General features: G+C 40.5%; 1 protein-coding gene across 5 annotated transcripts in view; it reads left to right on the plus strand.

Annotated features, from left to right (window-relative positions):
* The window catches only part of RELN (reelin), a 494,784-nt gene that overhangs the window by 369,056 nt on the left and 113,124 nt on the right, over positions 1-12,604 (plus strand). For all 5 annotated transcript variants that reach the window (XM_028118604.2, XM_028118612.2, XM_088018691.1 and 2 more), the window contains exons 23-25: positions 3,988-4,125; positions 5,676-5,862; positions 12,158-12,363. In XM_028118604.2, coding sequence (XP_027974405.2) covers positions 3,988-4,125; positions 5,676-5,862; positions 12,158-12,363 — 531 coding nt within the window. The remainder of the gene's footprint in view (positions 1-3,987; positions 4,126-5,675; positions 5,863-12,157; positions 12,364-12,604) is intronic.

The raw sequence follows: 12,604 nt of genomic DNA on the forward strand, positions 1-12,604 counted from the left end.
CATTAAGTGTATCACCCTCATTATTTAAAAATGTTGATTTTTATTTATTGACATGTAAGGTATAATTTCAAAATTAGGATGGTAAGTTCATCTTGATAGTGTATCTTAGAGATGTCTTTTCATCCCCAGAAATGTTATAAACTATTATTCTTTTTTTTTAAGATTTTATTTATTTGAGAGAGATAGAGTGCATGCAAGAGAGCACAAGCAGGGAGAGGGGTTAGGGGAGAAAGTGAGGGAAAAGCAGACTCCCCGCTGAATGGGGAGCCCAGGACCCTGAGATCATGACCTGAGCTGAAGTCAGATGCTTAACCAACTGAGCCACCCAGGCACCGCTAAACTATTATTCTTAATTAATGTAGTTTAGACAGTATCCAAAAAATACTGTCCTTTATCAAAAAAAAGAAAAAAACACCTTTGCATGTTATTTCACATTCAGATGGTATGTTGCATTATTATTTCCTAGCTTACAAGATAGTACCACTGAGTTGAAAGTTTTAGTATAGTCAGAAAAATCAATTCTCATCAATGTTTATTAGACACTTGAGAGGAAATCTATTTGACCCTTAAACACTTCAGTTCCAACACTGCCTGCCACATGTTGGGTACTCATTAAATGTTGGGGCATTGAATAGAATTTTAATTCAGTGTGCCTCGTTGTCTATAGATTATTCCTGCAACCGTTTGCCTTTAAATCCATATAACTGAATAACTAAACTCTGCTTTTCCAAATTTTTTTCAAAGCCCTGGGTAAAGAAAGTAAAAATATTTTTTAAAAAGGAACAAACCCAGTAAGATATTTTCTTTTAACATTCCTGCTAATACTTAAACTAAACATGGTTGCTATATATAAAAAAAAATAGTGTTCATCTGGTTATTATCATTGGTTTGGGATTTATAATGTTTTTTAAAAGCTCTGCTATAAAGTGCATCTAGTATCCCTGGCATTCTTGATAACTTTATTATATTCATTTCAAACTTTTGCAAATAGCATGTGTTCTTAAGCATTCAGGAAAACAGAGTGCAGTTTAGTTTGAAGCAGTTTTCCTTTTGGCAAATCTTCGTTCTACTGCTTTGATTCACACATACACAACTCTAAATTGAATACACACAAGCAAATGCGGTCCCCACATTACCAAAGATCTGTTAACTTTGGAAAATAGGCTAGATAGGACAACTTAGAGTGGAAATATTGAATATATATACACCTGCTTAGAGAAATTATATTGTAGATGAACTGAACATTTGTTACCCAATGAAAATTAATTTTGTTTTTATGAGAGACATTTACATGAGAACAGGGCCTAATGAGACCCAAACAGCTGTCAGTTGCTACTTCATAAACAAATCTACACCTAATGACTGAATGAGTTTCAGAATAATTGGGTAAATGTAATTACAGTAACTCTGAAGGTGGAAAATACAATTTAGTCAGCCTTCATTTACCTCAGTTCCTCAGCCTTGATACCTTAATACCTAACTACCAAGAGATGACTCGATGCTATTTTAATTCAGTCTAGAAGTTTATATGGGAAAAAATCAGATAAAGACAAGACTGACAAGTTTTGTTGCTTTGAGGAATCCATAGAGTTTGGGTTTTAAATGCAAGTCAACTTCATTTCATGATCCACATAGCAGTGGTCCCACTTTCAGACCCAATCCGAAGTGCACAAAATTTTCCTTCTAAGAATGCTTAGATCTGAGAGGGGGGGTGGGTTGGCAAATTAAATATTTGTATTGAGGGCAATATTTAGCAGTGATGCAGCTGCAAATCAGTGAGATCACACCTTGTGTTCTCATGCATGACCAGCTGGAGATTGCTCACACAGCTAATTTTTTTTCTCACTAAAAAGGAAGCCAATATTCAACCTCTTCTGATTCCTTTTCTGTTAATTAACATCAGCACATTAAACTGTGGATTGTAATTTTAAATGGAAAAATCCACTTTAAGCTTTTTATCTTAAGGAAATAGTCTCTTTTTCAAGAGTTCACAAGATGCACGTAAGGACTAATTTACTTAGTAAAAGAATTTAGAATGTGTTTACATGTGACTATTCAGAAACATACATAAACTGGGAAATCTGGGACAGATGTCTGAAACCCTCCCACCCCATTTTAATGTTTGAAATATCAAAACTTCAAAACAGTGTATGCCATGGGTTTCACGTAGGCATGTGACTAGATAGGAAATAAACCATCACCTCAGTCAACAACCACCAGAACAATCACTAAATTTACGAGCTAGAAGGGATCTTAGAAATTGGCTTGCCCAATCCCTTTATTTGAGAGGTGAGGAACTAGAAAGGCTGAAGGCTTAAATGTCTCACTAAAAGGTCACACAGCTGATAAATTGCAGAGCTAGAGTCCAAGGGGCCAAGTCCCCAGACCCCTAGCACATTATTTACTCCATTACCTACAGAAGGCAGAAACAGGCTGCCCTTTCCTGGCCTGTTCATCCACTCATTGACTCATTTTTTTAGCAGTTTCTTTTGGTACACCTACTTTATTCTGTCCCTGTGCAAACTGTTGAGATAAAAGATAGCCCTGTCCCCAAAAGAGCTCACAGTCTAGACACATGTAGCCTCAGACTTGACTCAGATTATCAGTCCTGACAAGATATAGTCATCTTTCCTTTGCCTGAAACTTAATTTGCTTCTCCTCTGTAGGGCTCCATGCTCTAAAACAGTGTACCTACTTTTATAGTAGGATCTTCTACAAACCATTTCTTAATGGGGCTATGAAAATTGTGATGGCTATTAGATTTCAAATATAAACTATTACCGGAGAGGAGGTGTATCTGTGTCATTGCATGTATCATGACGTGTGCTGATATGCAGCAAATCAGTGTCTACTGGATGCATCCTGGAATTATCCTACTAGGAATGAAAATGCAACATATTAGCCACAGATCATTGGCAAAATAAACAGTCAAGGCTTAGTCTGGATTTTAACAATCTGTTACATACTTAGGGAGTATTTATTATGTGGGTAATTGATGCAGTAGCCGTTAAGGGATCATTTAGAGCAGTTAAGATCAAGTGTATGTGTAGACAGTGTGCTTAGGGAGGGTTCAATCAATGGAATGGAGCATGCACATGAATTCTGCAAATCCTTTTTGTTTTCTTTTGTTTTGCACATTGACCAAAAAGAACTAATCACAATCCCTGAAAATTTCTAGAGGCAAAAAATATGATGGCAATTGAGAAGAATTTTTTGTGACTGTCAGTGGATGGAAACTTTCTTAACATTGCTCTCAAAATACTCTCTTCTTTAGACTTTCCATCTGGTTTAGACGAATCAAGGTCCCAAGTGTTTCTGTATGTGTAATGGACTGTTTAGCTTTTTGTTTCCACTTAACATCAGCTTGTCCATGAAACCTGCCCAAATTAATGTTTCTGAAATAATTAGCAGAATTTAGCACCCAGATGTTCTTACTTCTAGAACATGTTCTTCTTAGAGCACATTGTAGCATGTCCCTCAAGCCCAAAACAATACCCCCAAACAAAAGTTTTGTTTTATATTGAGAGCTCACTGGGAGTTTTCCAATAACTGCTGTTTATTTATTGAAAGAAATTTTATTACCATGATTGAAACACCTCACATTTTCCTCTGTGGAAGAGAGGCTCTTTTGTATATACCTTTTTTTTTTTTAATATTCCTTCTTTCTTGCTTGCTTTTCCTAGCATCAAATCTCTGCATAACAACAAAAAAAATCTGATATTTTGTTTTTCTTCAAAACATCGCAAATTAAATTAAGATGGAGGTATATATCCAAACCACAGATTCCTTTTTAACTTTTCGTCATGATCGAATTGTTACATTGGCTAATAATTGAGTAGACAGACTTTCAACTACCAAAGAAAAATGATTGGCAGCTAAATGCAAGTTCCAGAAAGTTTGTCATCTGAAAGAGTCTGAACTCTGACATTTTTCATTCTACCAGATGTTAGTTAAAATATTGTTTTCGCTCCCGTCCCTTGTTTCTAGGTCCAGTGCCACCCGCTTCCGCTGGAGTCAGAGCTATTACACAGCCCAAGACGAATGGGCTTTGGACAGCATTTACATTGGACAGCAATGCCCAAACATGTGCAGTGGGCACGGCTCATGTGACCACGGCGTGTGCAGGTACACACACCGCCACGTGTGATCGATTGCCTGCTTCTCGGGGTTTGTGTTCAGAGGGATAGCACGGCAGTTGTCATCAGAGCGGTACGGACAGACTGATAAATAATGAAGGAGCCAAAAGGAAAACGGTCCTCCTTTCTGCTCTTACTTTAGGTGTAAAAGATGCTGTTACATTTTAAGTGAAGTCTGAAGCCGTATATCCTAAACTTCAAAATCTCACCTCAAGACGAGGCCTCCTGGGTTTAAATTTCAGAGTTTATTAATTAATCCCAAAGTCCTCTTTGGGGGTTAAAAGAGCCTTGCTATTGTTTGTTTCCCTTCCGTTCCCCTGACAGTCTTAAAACACAAGTCAGACAGCTGCTGTGCGCTCTCCTGCGTGGTGTGGCCAGAAGCGTAAGGTTGTAGGCAGGGGGAGACGGTGATTATCGCTAATGAGGATGAGAAAGGAACACACTTGAATACTTAAAGACTCTAAAAGAGACGGAATTTAATCAGAAAGAGGAGCCATAAAACATGGCCAGAGCTACACATCATATGAGCAGACAAACATTTCCATGTGACTCTCAAGATCTCCAGGAAGATCCCACTCTTCTCCCACGCCACCCCCCAGCCGCCGATACACACGCACGTGTGCACACACATGCACACACAGACGCGTGCGTGCACACACAGGCGCACACACGTACCCATCTCCTCCCTCATTACTCCTTGATGCCTCGGTTCTGCTGTTACAGCACCATTTCTTTTTTTTTTATTTTTATTTTTTTTAATTTTTTATTGTTATGTTAATCACCTTATATTACATCATTAGTTCTTGATGCAGTGTTCCATGATTCATTGTTTGTTCATAACACCCAGTGCTCCATGCAGAACGTGCCCTCCTCAATACCCATCACCAGGCTAACCCATCCCCCTACCCCCCTCCCCTCTAGAACCCTCAGTTTCTTTTTCAGAGTCCATCATCTCTCATGGTTCGTCTCCCCCTCTGACATACTCCCCTTTTCTTCCTCTCCTGTTATCTTCTTCTTTTTCTTTTTTCTTAAAATATGTTGTGTTATTTGTTTCAGAAGTACAGATCTGTGATTCATCAGTCTTACACAATTCACAGCGCTCACCATAGCACATACCCTCCCCAATGTCTATCACCCAGCCACCCCATCCCTACCACCCCCAACCACTCCAGTAACACTCAGTTTGTTTCCTGAGATTAAGAATTCCTCATATCAGTGAGGTCATGTGATACATGTCTTTCTCTGATTGACTTATTTCACTCAGCATAACACCCTCCAGTTCCATCCACGTCGTTGCAAATGGCAAGATCTCATTCCTTTTGATGGCTATAGCACCATTTCTTTTAAGAAAAGATTTCTTTTCAATGTCAAAAACTGAAGGTTGTTACAACCACATACACAGATTGACATTGTAGAGAAAAATCTCGTGTGAATGCTAAGGTCTGAGCAAGAGGGAGACGTGGGAAATGCAGGTGCGTGGCCGTGGCACTCCCAGAAAAGAGGCTGTGACTTGCTTACGTGGCCCTTCCTCTCTCCCAGGTGTGACCAGGGATACCAAGGCACCGAATGCCACCCGGAAGCTGCCCTTCCTTCCACGATCATGTCAGATTTTGAGAACCAGAATGGTTGGGAGTCTGACTGGCAAGAAGTCATTGGGGGAGAAATTGTAAAGCCGGAACAAGGGTGTGGGGTCATCTCATCTGGATCATCTCTGTATTTCAGCAAGGTAAGAGCTAGGGGTGAGTGATGACGAAGGTCTGACTAAGCTATGGGAATACGTGATCCACGCAATGGCTATTTCCATAAGTGAGTGATTTACGGAGCAGTCTGAATTCAGAAGGTACAAACATGGGATAGTTTTATGTTTCCTCACACTGCTTGCTTTTAAATTCCTTTGTCAAATTCCTATCCCTGAACTACATTTGGGAAACTCTGGTAGTTTGATGATGGTTTGGGGTTACTACAAATCCAGGGTAGGGCTGTTGAGAATTCCTGCCCTCCCTGTCCCTGATTTAAATCTCGTGGCTTTCCTCTCCTGCCGTGCCAGCCGGGCTTATGCCTTGAGGGTCTTTGAGTGGGGCAGGGACTCCATGTCTTCTCGCCCTGGCATTGGAGGGTGTGTGAGCGTACGGCCTGGGGGCGAGGAGCGAGCAGGGGTGATGAAGGCAAAGTCTCAAGGTTAAGAATAACAGCTGCTTGCTGCAGTCCGATTCCACCACTCCGTAGCTGTGTGACTTTGAGCAAAACCCTTAACCTCGGTGTGGCTTGGCTTCCTCATCGGTACAGTGGAAATAAGAGTATTCTATCTCATCAGGATTGTGATGCAGAGTAAATGAGTCAGTACTTGTAGGTCATGTAGAACAGTGCCGAACACATAGAAAGCGCTTCTGTGAGTGTTAAATTTGTCAATCCGTTATTCTCAAGAATATGTTTGGAAGAAGGAGGGGTGACGGTGGGGTTTGGGGATGTGCAGAGCTGTTCCCCGGGACTGACTAACTGTCCATGTTGAGCAGACATCTCGCATCCTCTTTGTTGCCTGCTGGTGGTGTCTGATGTTACAGGACTGTCTGAGTCAACTCAGGCTACTATAACAAAAATACCATAGGTTGGGTGGCTTAAATGGAAAATGGGTTTTTTTTCCTCACAGTTCTGAAAGGTGTGAAGTCCAAGATTATGGCACCAGCAGATTCAGTGTTTGGTGAGGGCCTGCTTCCTGGTTTATAGATGGCTGTCTTTTCACTGTGTCCTCACATGGTGGAGAGAACACAGAGAGAAAAGGCAGGCTGTCTTGTGTCTCTTATGAGGGCACTAATACCATCATGAGGGCTCCACCCTCATAACCTAATAACCTGTTAAAGGCCCCACCCCCTAATACCCTCCCTTTAGAGGTTAGGCTTTCAACATATGGATTTGGGGGCACACAGACATGAAGTCCGTACAGAGACAGTGTAGAAGTTTTTCTTGCAGTGTTCACCTTTACTAGAGGCAGCACCAGGTTGGACAGACAGGTCAGTAGACGCCCCCGAGGGACTAAGGTGCCACCCAGAATCTCTAAGACCGATTCTCTTGGAACACGCCCAACCCCTGTTGCTTGGTTGGTGATGGGGAGGGGCGAGCCACCTTCCTCTCCTCCTTTGCTACCATCTAGACAGGACATTATTTTCTTTCTCTCTCCTCTAATTCATCTCTTTATTTAGTCCTCAAAAGGACTAGAGCGGGAGCAGACCCAGTTCTCCAACCTGAGCTATGTGTCTAACCCTACTTATTAGAATGTCAGGTGCTTAAAACCACTTCTTTCTGGCAGGTACTATAGCCACCAATTCCAGGACAACTGGAAATGTCCCAGTCTGCATCACCTAACAAATACACAGGTGTGGGTGATATACTGTAGGGCTCATATGTTGTGGAATCTGGGCAGAAATCCAAAATAATTTATGCAAATGCAAAAATAGGTACAGGTTTTATTTTGATGCAGGTGCAGAACAAAGAATCAGCAGCAAACACACAAGATAGAGGATGATAGGAAATCAGGGATGAATTCCATTTGATGATATTTCCTATCCATTGACATTGAACATCCGCTGGTCATTATTGTTAGAGATAATCGTCCACAAGTGACCAATATGCGTTGCACAGATCTGGACACACTGTGTAATTGTTCAGAAATGGGAAGATTATGTCTCCCATAAGCATCAATTTTAAATAAGATTATGAATCCTTAACCAATATGTACCAAACACCCCAGTAAACACGTATGCATACACACAAATATTTGAAACATAGAAAGGTTACATATCAATATGTATATAACTGTAATTCAAGATGATCTCTATACTAAAGCTACCTGGATCGGTACCTAAGCTCCAAAACTCATTAGCTGATTCATCTTGCAGCCTTATTACATCTTTCTGTACCTCAGTTTTCTCTATTGTAAAGTGGGACTTGGAGAGTATCACTGGGTTAATGAAGGTAAAGAATAAAGAATAATAGTGTTGGGCACATAGAAATCGTTCAATAAGTGTTAGCTATCACAATTACATTTTATGAGAATATATTTAAAACTGGCATCACTAGATATTTCCATATGTGTGCCCTGCCACTAACTTAAAATCAGTATTTCAGGGGTGCCTGGGAGGCTCAGTCGGTTAAGTGTCTGTCTTCAGCTCAGATCATGATCTCAGGGTCCTGGAATGGAGCCCTGAGTTGGGCTCAGTAGGGAGTCTGCTTCTTCCTCTCCTCCTGCCCCTCCCCCCGCTTGTGCTCACGTGTGCGCGTGCGCTCTCTCTCTCTCTCTCTCTCTCTCTCTCTCAAATAAATAAATAAATAAATAAAATCTTTTTTAAAAAATCAGCATCAGGGCGCCTGGGTGTCTCAGTTGTTAAGCGTCTGCCTTCGGCTTAGGTCATGATCCCAGGGTCCGGGGCTTGAGCCTCACATTAGGCTCCCTGCTCAGCGGGGAGTCTGCTTCTCCCTCCCGGACTCCTGCTTGTGTTCCCTCTATCGCTGTGTCTCTCTCTGTCAAATAAATAAATAAAATCTTTTAAAAAAATAAAATAAATCAGCATTTCAAAAGTAAAATCATTCTCTTCCCCTCCCAATCCAGCTTTCTTCCTCAATTTTTGTCAAAATATCTGAAGAGCATTTTTTCCCCTTTTTTCTCTTGTATCAGGCAGATCTGTTTTGAATTCTAAGTGAGAGAAACTAGCTTAAGCAAAAAAGGAGGAAATTTGGTTCATGTAATCAAGACACAAGGTAAAACTGGCTTCAGAGATATCTGGAACCAGAAACTCAAATGCCCACAGAACTCTCTGTTTTCAGGTCAGCTGTCATTTATGAGAGTGGTACCGGGGCCACAGAGCTTTCTGAGCAGCCCTGTAGAAAAATCTGGGGAAGGTTGCGGATTGGCCAATCACAGTTTCCCGAGGAATGGCGTACTCTGAGTGGCATATCCAGAGAGGTGGGATACAGGGCTTGGCAGCCCCCACCAGCAGGGACAATGACCCAAAGGAACAGCTCTGTACATCCACCACCTTTTGCAAACCACCTAAACCTAAAATGTGCTTCTGTCCTGTCCCTCTCCTATCACAGAATTCAGGATGCTCTCCAATACTGCTGCCCTAATTGTACAACTTATTTTCTTTTTTGAAACGTCAGACCCCTGCTCCAAACAGAAATCTCTCCTCCACATCCCAGGTTTTGCCAATTTCCCTGTCTTTGCTTAATCTCCATTGCCTACCATGATGCCTTCCACCATCTCTGTTATCCCTATAAACTTTGTAGCATCTGGCTCAAATCCTGCTGCTCTATGGAGCTTTGTGGGACTATGGCAAACTACACTGATCTCTCCATTCTTTGAATTCCTCCCTCACTGGTGTTCTATACATACATAGATCATATTTTTATTTTTATTCTCATAGGACCTAGCAAAATGCTGAGTCCTACTGATTGAGCTGAACTCTAGATAAGATGTTCAGCTCAGAAAAGCATGCCCCGTGGTAGGCATTTACAAATCAGTAAGTACCTTTGAGACGGAACAGATTGGAGAATTGATAGATGATCGTATGACCAAATGGGACTCGACAAGGAGTGGAATTTGGTCTGCGGCCCTAATTGTCATATTGTCACTACACATACTTGTGAACTCTCCTTTCAAGTTTGTGGTATTGTGCCTGGTGTGATTGTCACCCAGTAATTATTACTGAAGAAAGGAATGAATGAACAAATGAAAGAAAATGGGAAAACAAGAGGTTCTAAATAAATGGTTATTTTCAAATAAATATAGTACGATTATTTTTCTAGTAGCATTTTGTTTAAAGAAGATTTTAATAGGCATAAGGGTAAAGTTTTATGAAATGTTTTAGAGGTTGTGTTATAAAGTCTCTAGATTCTGAAAGTGTTACTTTTAAATGTGTTTTATTTCATCGAAACCCTTAAAGCAGTGAGCCATTTTGACCTAGAATGTGGGGGGGAAATAGGAGAGTATTTTTCACATTCCAAGAGCGAGGAGATCTGTAACCTATGACTCCCAACACACATGCGTGTACATGTTACATGTGTAAATATGTCTGCACGCGTAAATACATTGATCAGAGTAGAATAGAGAAACTGCAAAGCCTGTGTTGCATCAAATTCTAAATTCTGACAAAAAGTTTGCCATCAGCCATTTCCTTTTTCTTTTTTATCTCCCTTTAAAACAGTGTTCAGCATTTCAGGTCACTGAACAAAAGAAAATGATTTGTGCTATTCTCTGGGAAAAAACATCTTCAGTGCCAAACTAAGCATTTGTATGATATTTTCCACCACTTACAAAAATCCCACAAAACACTTTCAAAACCTTTGTCGACCAACACCGTAGTTTCCTGGAAAAACAACACCACTCTGTGATTTTCACAATAGACCAATCATTCCAACCAGCTAATTGTGATAATTGGATTTTTATAATTCTCCTCACCCTACATCTTGATCCTTCTGGCTCATTTCCACGTGCCAAATTTTTCATAGAAATTTGCTGGATTGGAATTAACTAGCAAGGTTCTGTAGGTTTTCTTCTGAAAATCATTCTTCCTGTAATGATCCTGAGGCATGAAAATTCTAGGCCAGATTATAATAACCTCTGAGGTTCAAATCAACAAAAAGAAAAGTTAAAAGTGAATAAAGCACGTTGAAAATGCATATTACTTGTAAGCTTTTCTCAAATACTTACTTAAAATTGAGAGTTCCAAAAAATAAGTTCCTGTTTCAGAATTAACTTCAGTTCTCATTTCACTGGTACCCTTGTTTATTTTGGAATCTCTTAATTGGCTTTAGATTTATCAGTAGCAGTATACTGCTTTAATTATCCCCAAGTATTTCCCCTGTGACTTCTAATAACTGTAACCCTTTCTTAATTAACTTAGTGGATTAGAGGAGGGCTTAAATTTTAAGTGTGAGGGGTGTTTTTCTCTATACTATGTATCCTATCTCAATTTTTCTTCCTGACTTTTAATTGAACTCCTTGGGAGCTCTCCAAGACCAGTTCGGTGCAGTCTGTGGATTAGCTTTGGCAGTATCTGTTTGGGTGGAAGAATCTCATGAGCAAACCTTTTTTCCGTCCCATTAGCATGAACCCGTTTACTTACAAGAGGACTGATGACAAACCTTGTCAATTTGAACCTAGTACTTCACAACACGACTGTGACATGTAGGGAACACACGGAGCAAAGGAAGCAAGTTGCTGGATTTGAGGAAATTTTTCACATTTTTAAAACACAAAGACCATTTCATAGTCACAAAAACTTACTGAAATGATCCCTCCCGACCTCTGTGTTTCCAAGAAAGGACCGAGACAGAGAGACTAGGAGCCTCAGAGACTTGAGTACTCTTTCTTTTTGTCAGGAAGTTTCTATTTTGCCAGTTTCACTCTAATTCCCAAGGAGGAGGGGGGGTCAGGGCATATCTCTGGAGAGGATGTTTCCTCAGTAAGGCATGCCATGTGCTCGGCAAATTACGTGCAACGTGTATTTCATCTAATTGTCACAGCACCCTATAAGGAAGGTATTATTACCCATATTGTACCTTTGAGGAAAATAAAAGCTCAGAAAGGTCACACAGCTAGTGAACAGCATGAATAATGGGCTAAAATTCCAACCCAACTCTAACTGATTTCAAAGTACATGGTCTTTCTTCTCCACAATCTGCCTGGAGGAGATTTACAAAGCAAATAGAGGAAGTGTTTTAATTAAAATTAACTTTGCCTTATTTTTAAAGACTTTTGAATACTTTTTCTATGATTAGCAGTTCCCAAGGGTCTCGTAACCAAGTCTGGGAGTCAATGATGCAGAGACTAATCAAACGTAGTCAGGAACAGTTACTGTAACCTGAGCAAAGAATTAAATGGCATGACTTGCACCTCTCAACGTTAAATGGGGACAAAATCATCTCCCCGGGGTGCTAGGATGTTTGTATGATCTTGAAACTGAAACAGCAGAGTGCCAGTGAGCCCCCAGATGATTGAATCTATGATTCTTCCGTCTTTTGGAAAGGCTGGGAAAAGACAGCTGGTGAGCTGGGATCTGGATACTTCTTGGGTGGACTTTGTCCAGTTCTACATCCAGATTGGCGGAGAGAGCGCTGCGTGCAACAAGCCAGACAGCAGAGAGGAGGGCGTCCTCCTCCAGTACAGCAACAACGGGGGCATCCAGTGGCACCTGCTAGCAGAGATGTACTTCTCAGACTTCAGCAAACCCAGGTAACCGCCCCGGATGGCCTCCCGCTGGTTTCCAGGAATGGTAAAGAGTACATTTTTGTGCACTGTTTCCAAAATATCACTAACTCTTAGAAAAGTAGACACTACATCAAAAACTAATGATGTACTATATATGTTGGTTAACTGAACATAATAAAAAAATGAAAATTAAAAAATAAAAATAAAAAATAAAAGCAATAAGTAGACAAACTCATAAATATCTGATTTAAATGATAGCTCAGCA

This window comes from Eumetopias jubatus, unplaced genomic scaffold (genome assembly GCF_037043125.1).
Source record: "Eumetopias jubatus isolate StellerSeaLion01/CBP00866 unplaced genomic scaffold, mEumJub1_p1.0 scaffold_14, whole genome shotgun sequence".
Taxonomy (NCBI): Eukaryota; Metazoa; Chordata; class Mammalia; order Carnivora; family Otariidae; genus Eumetopias; species Eumetopias jubatus.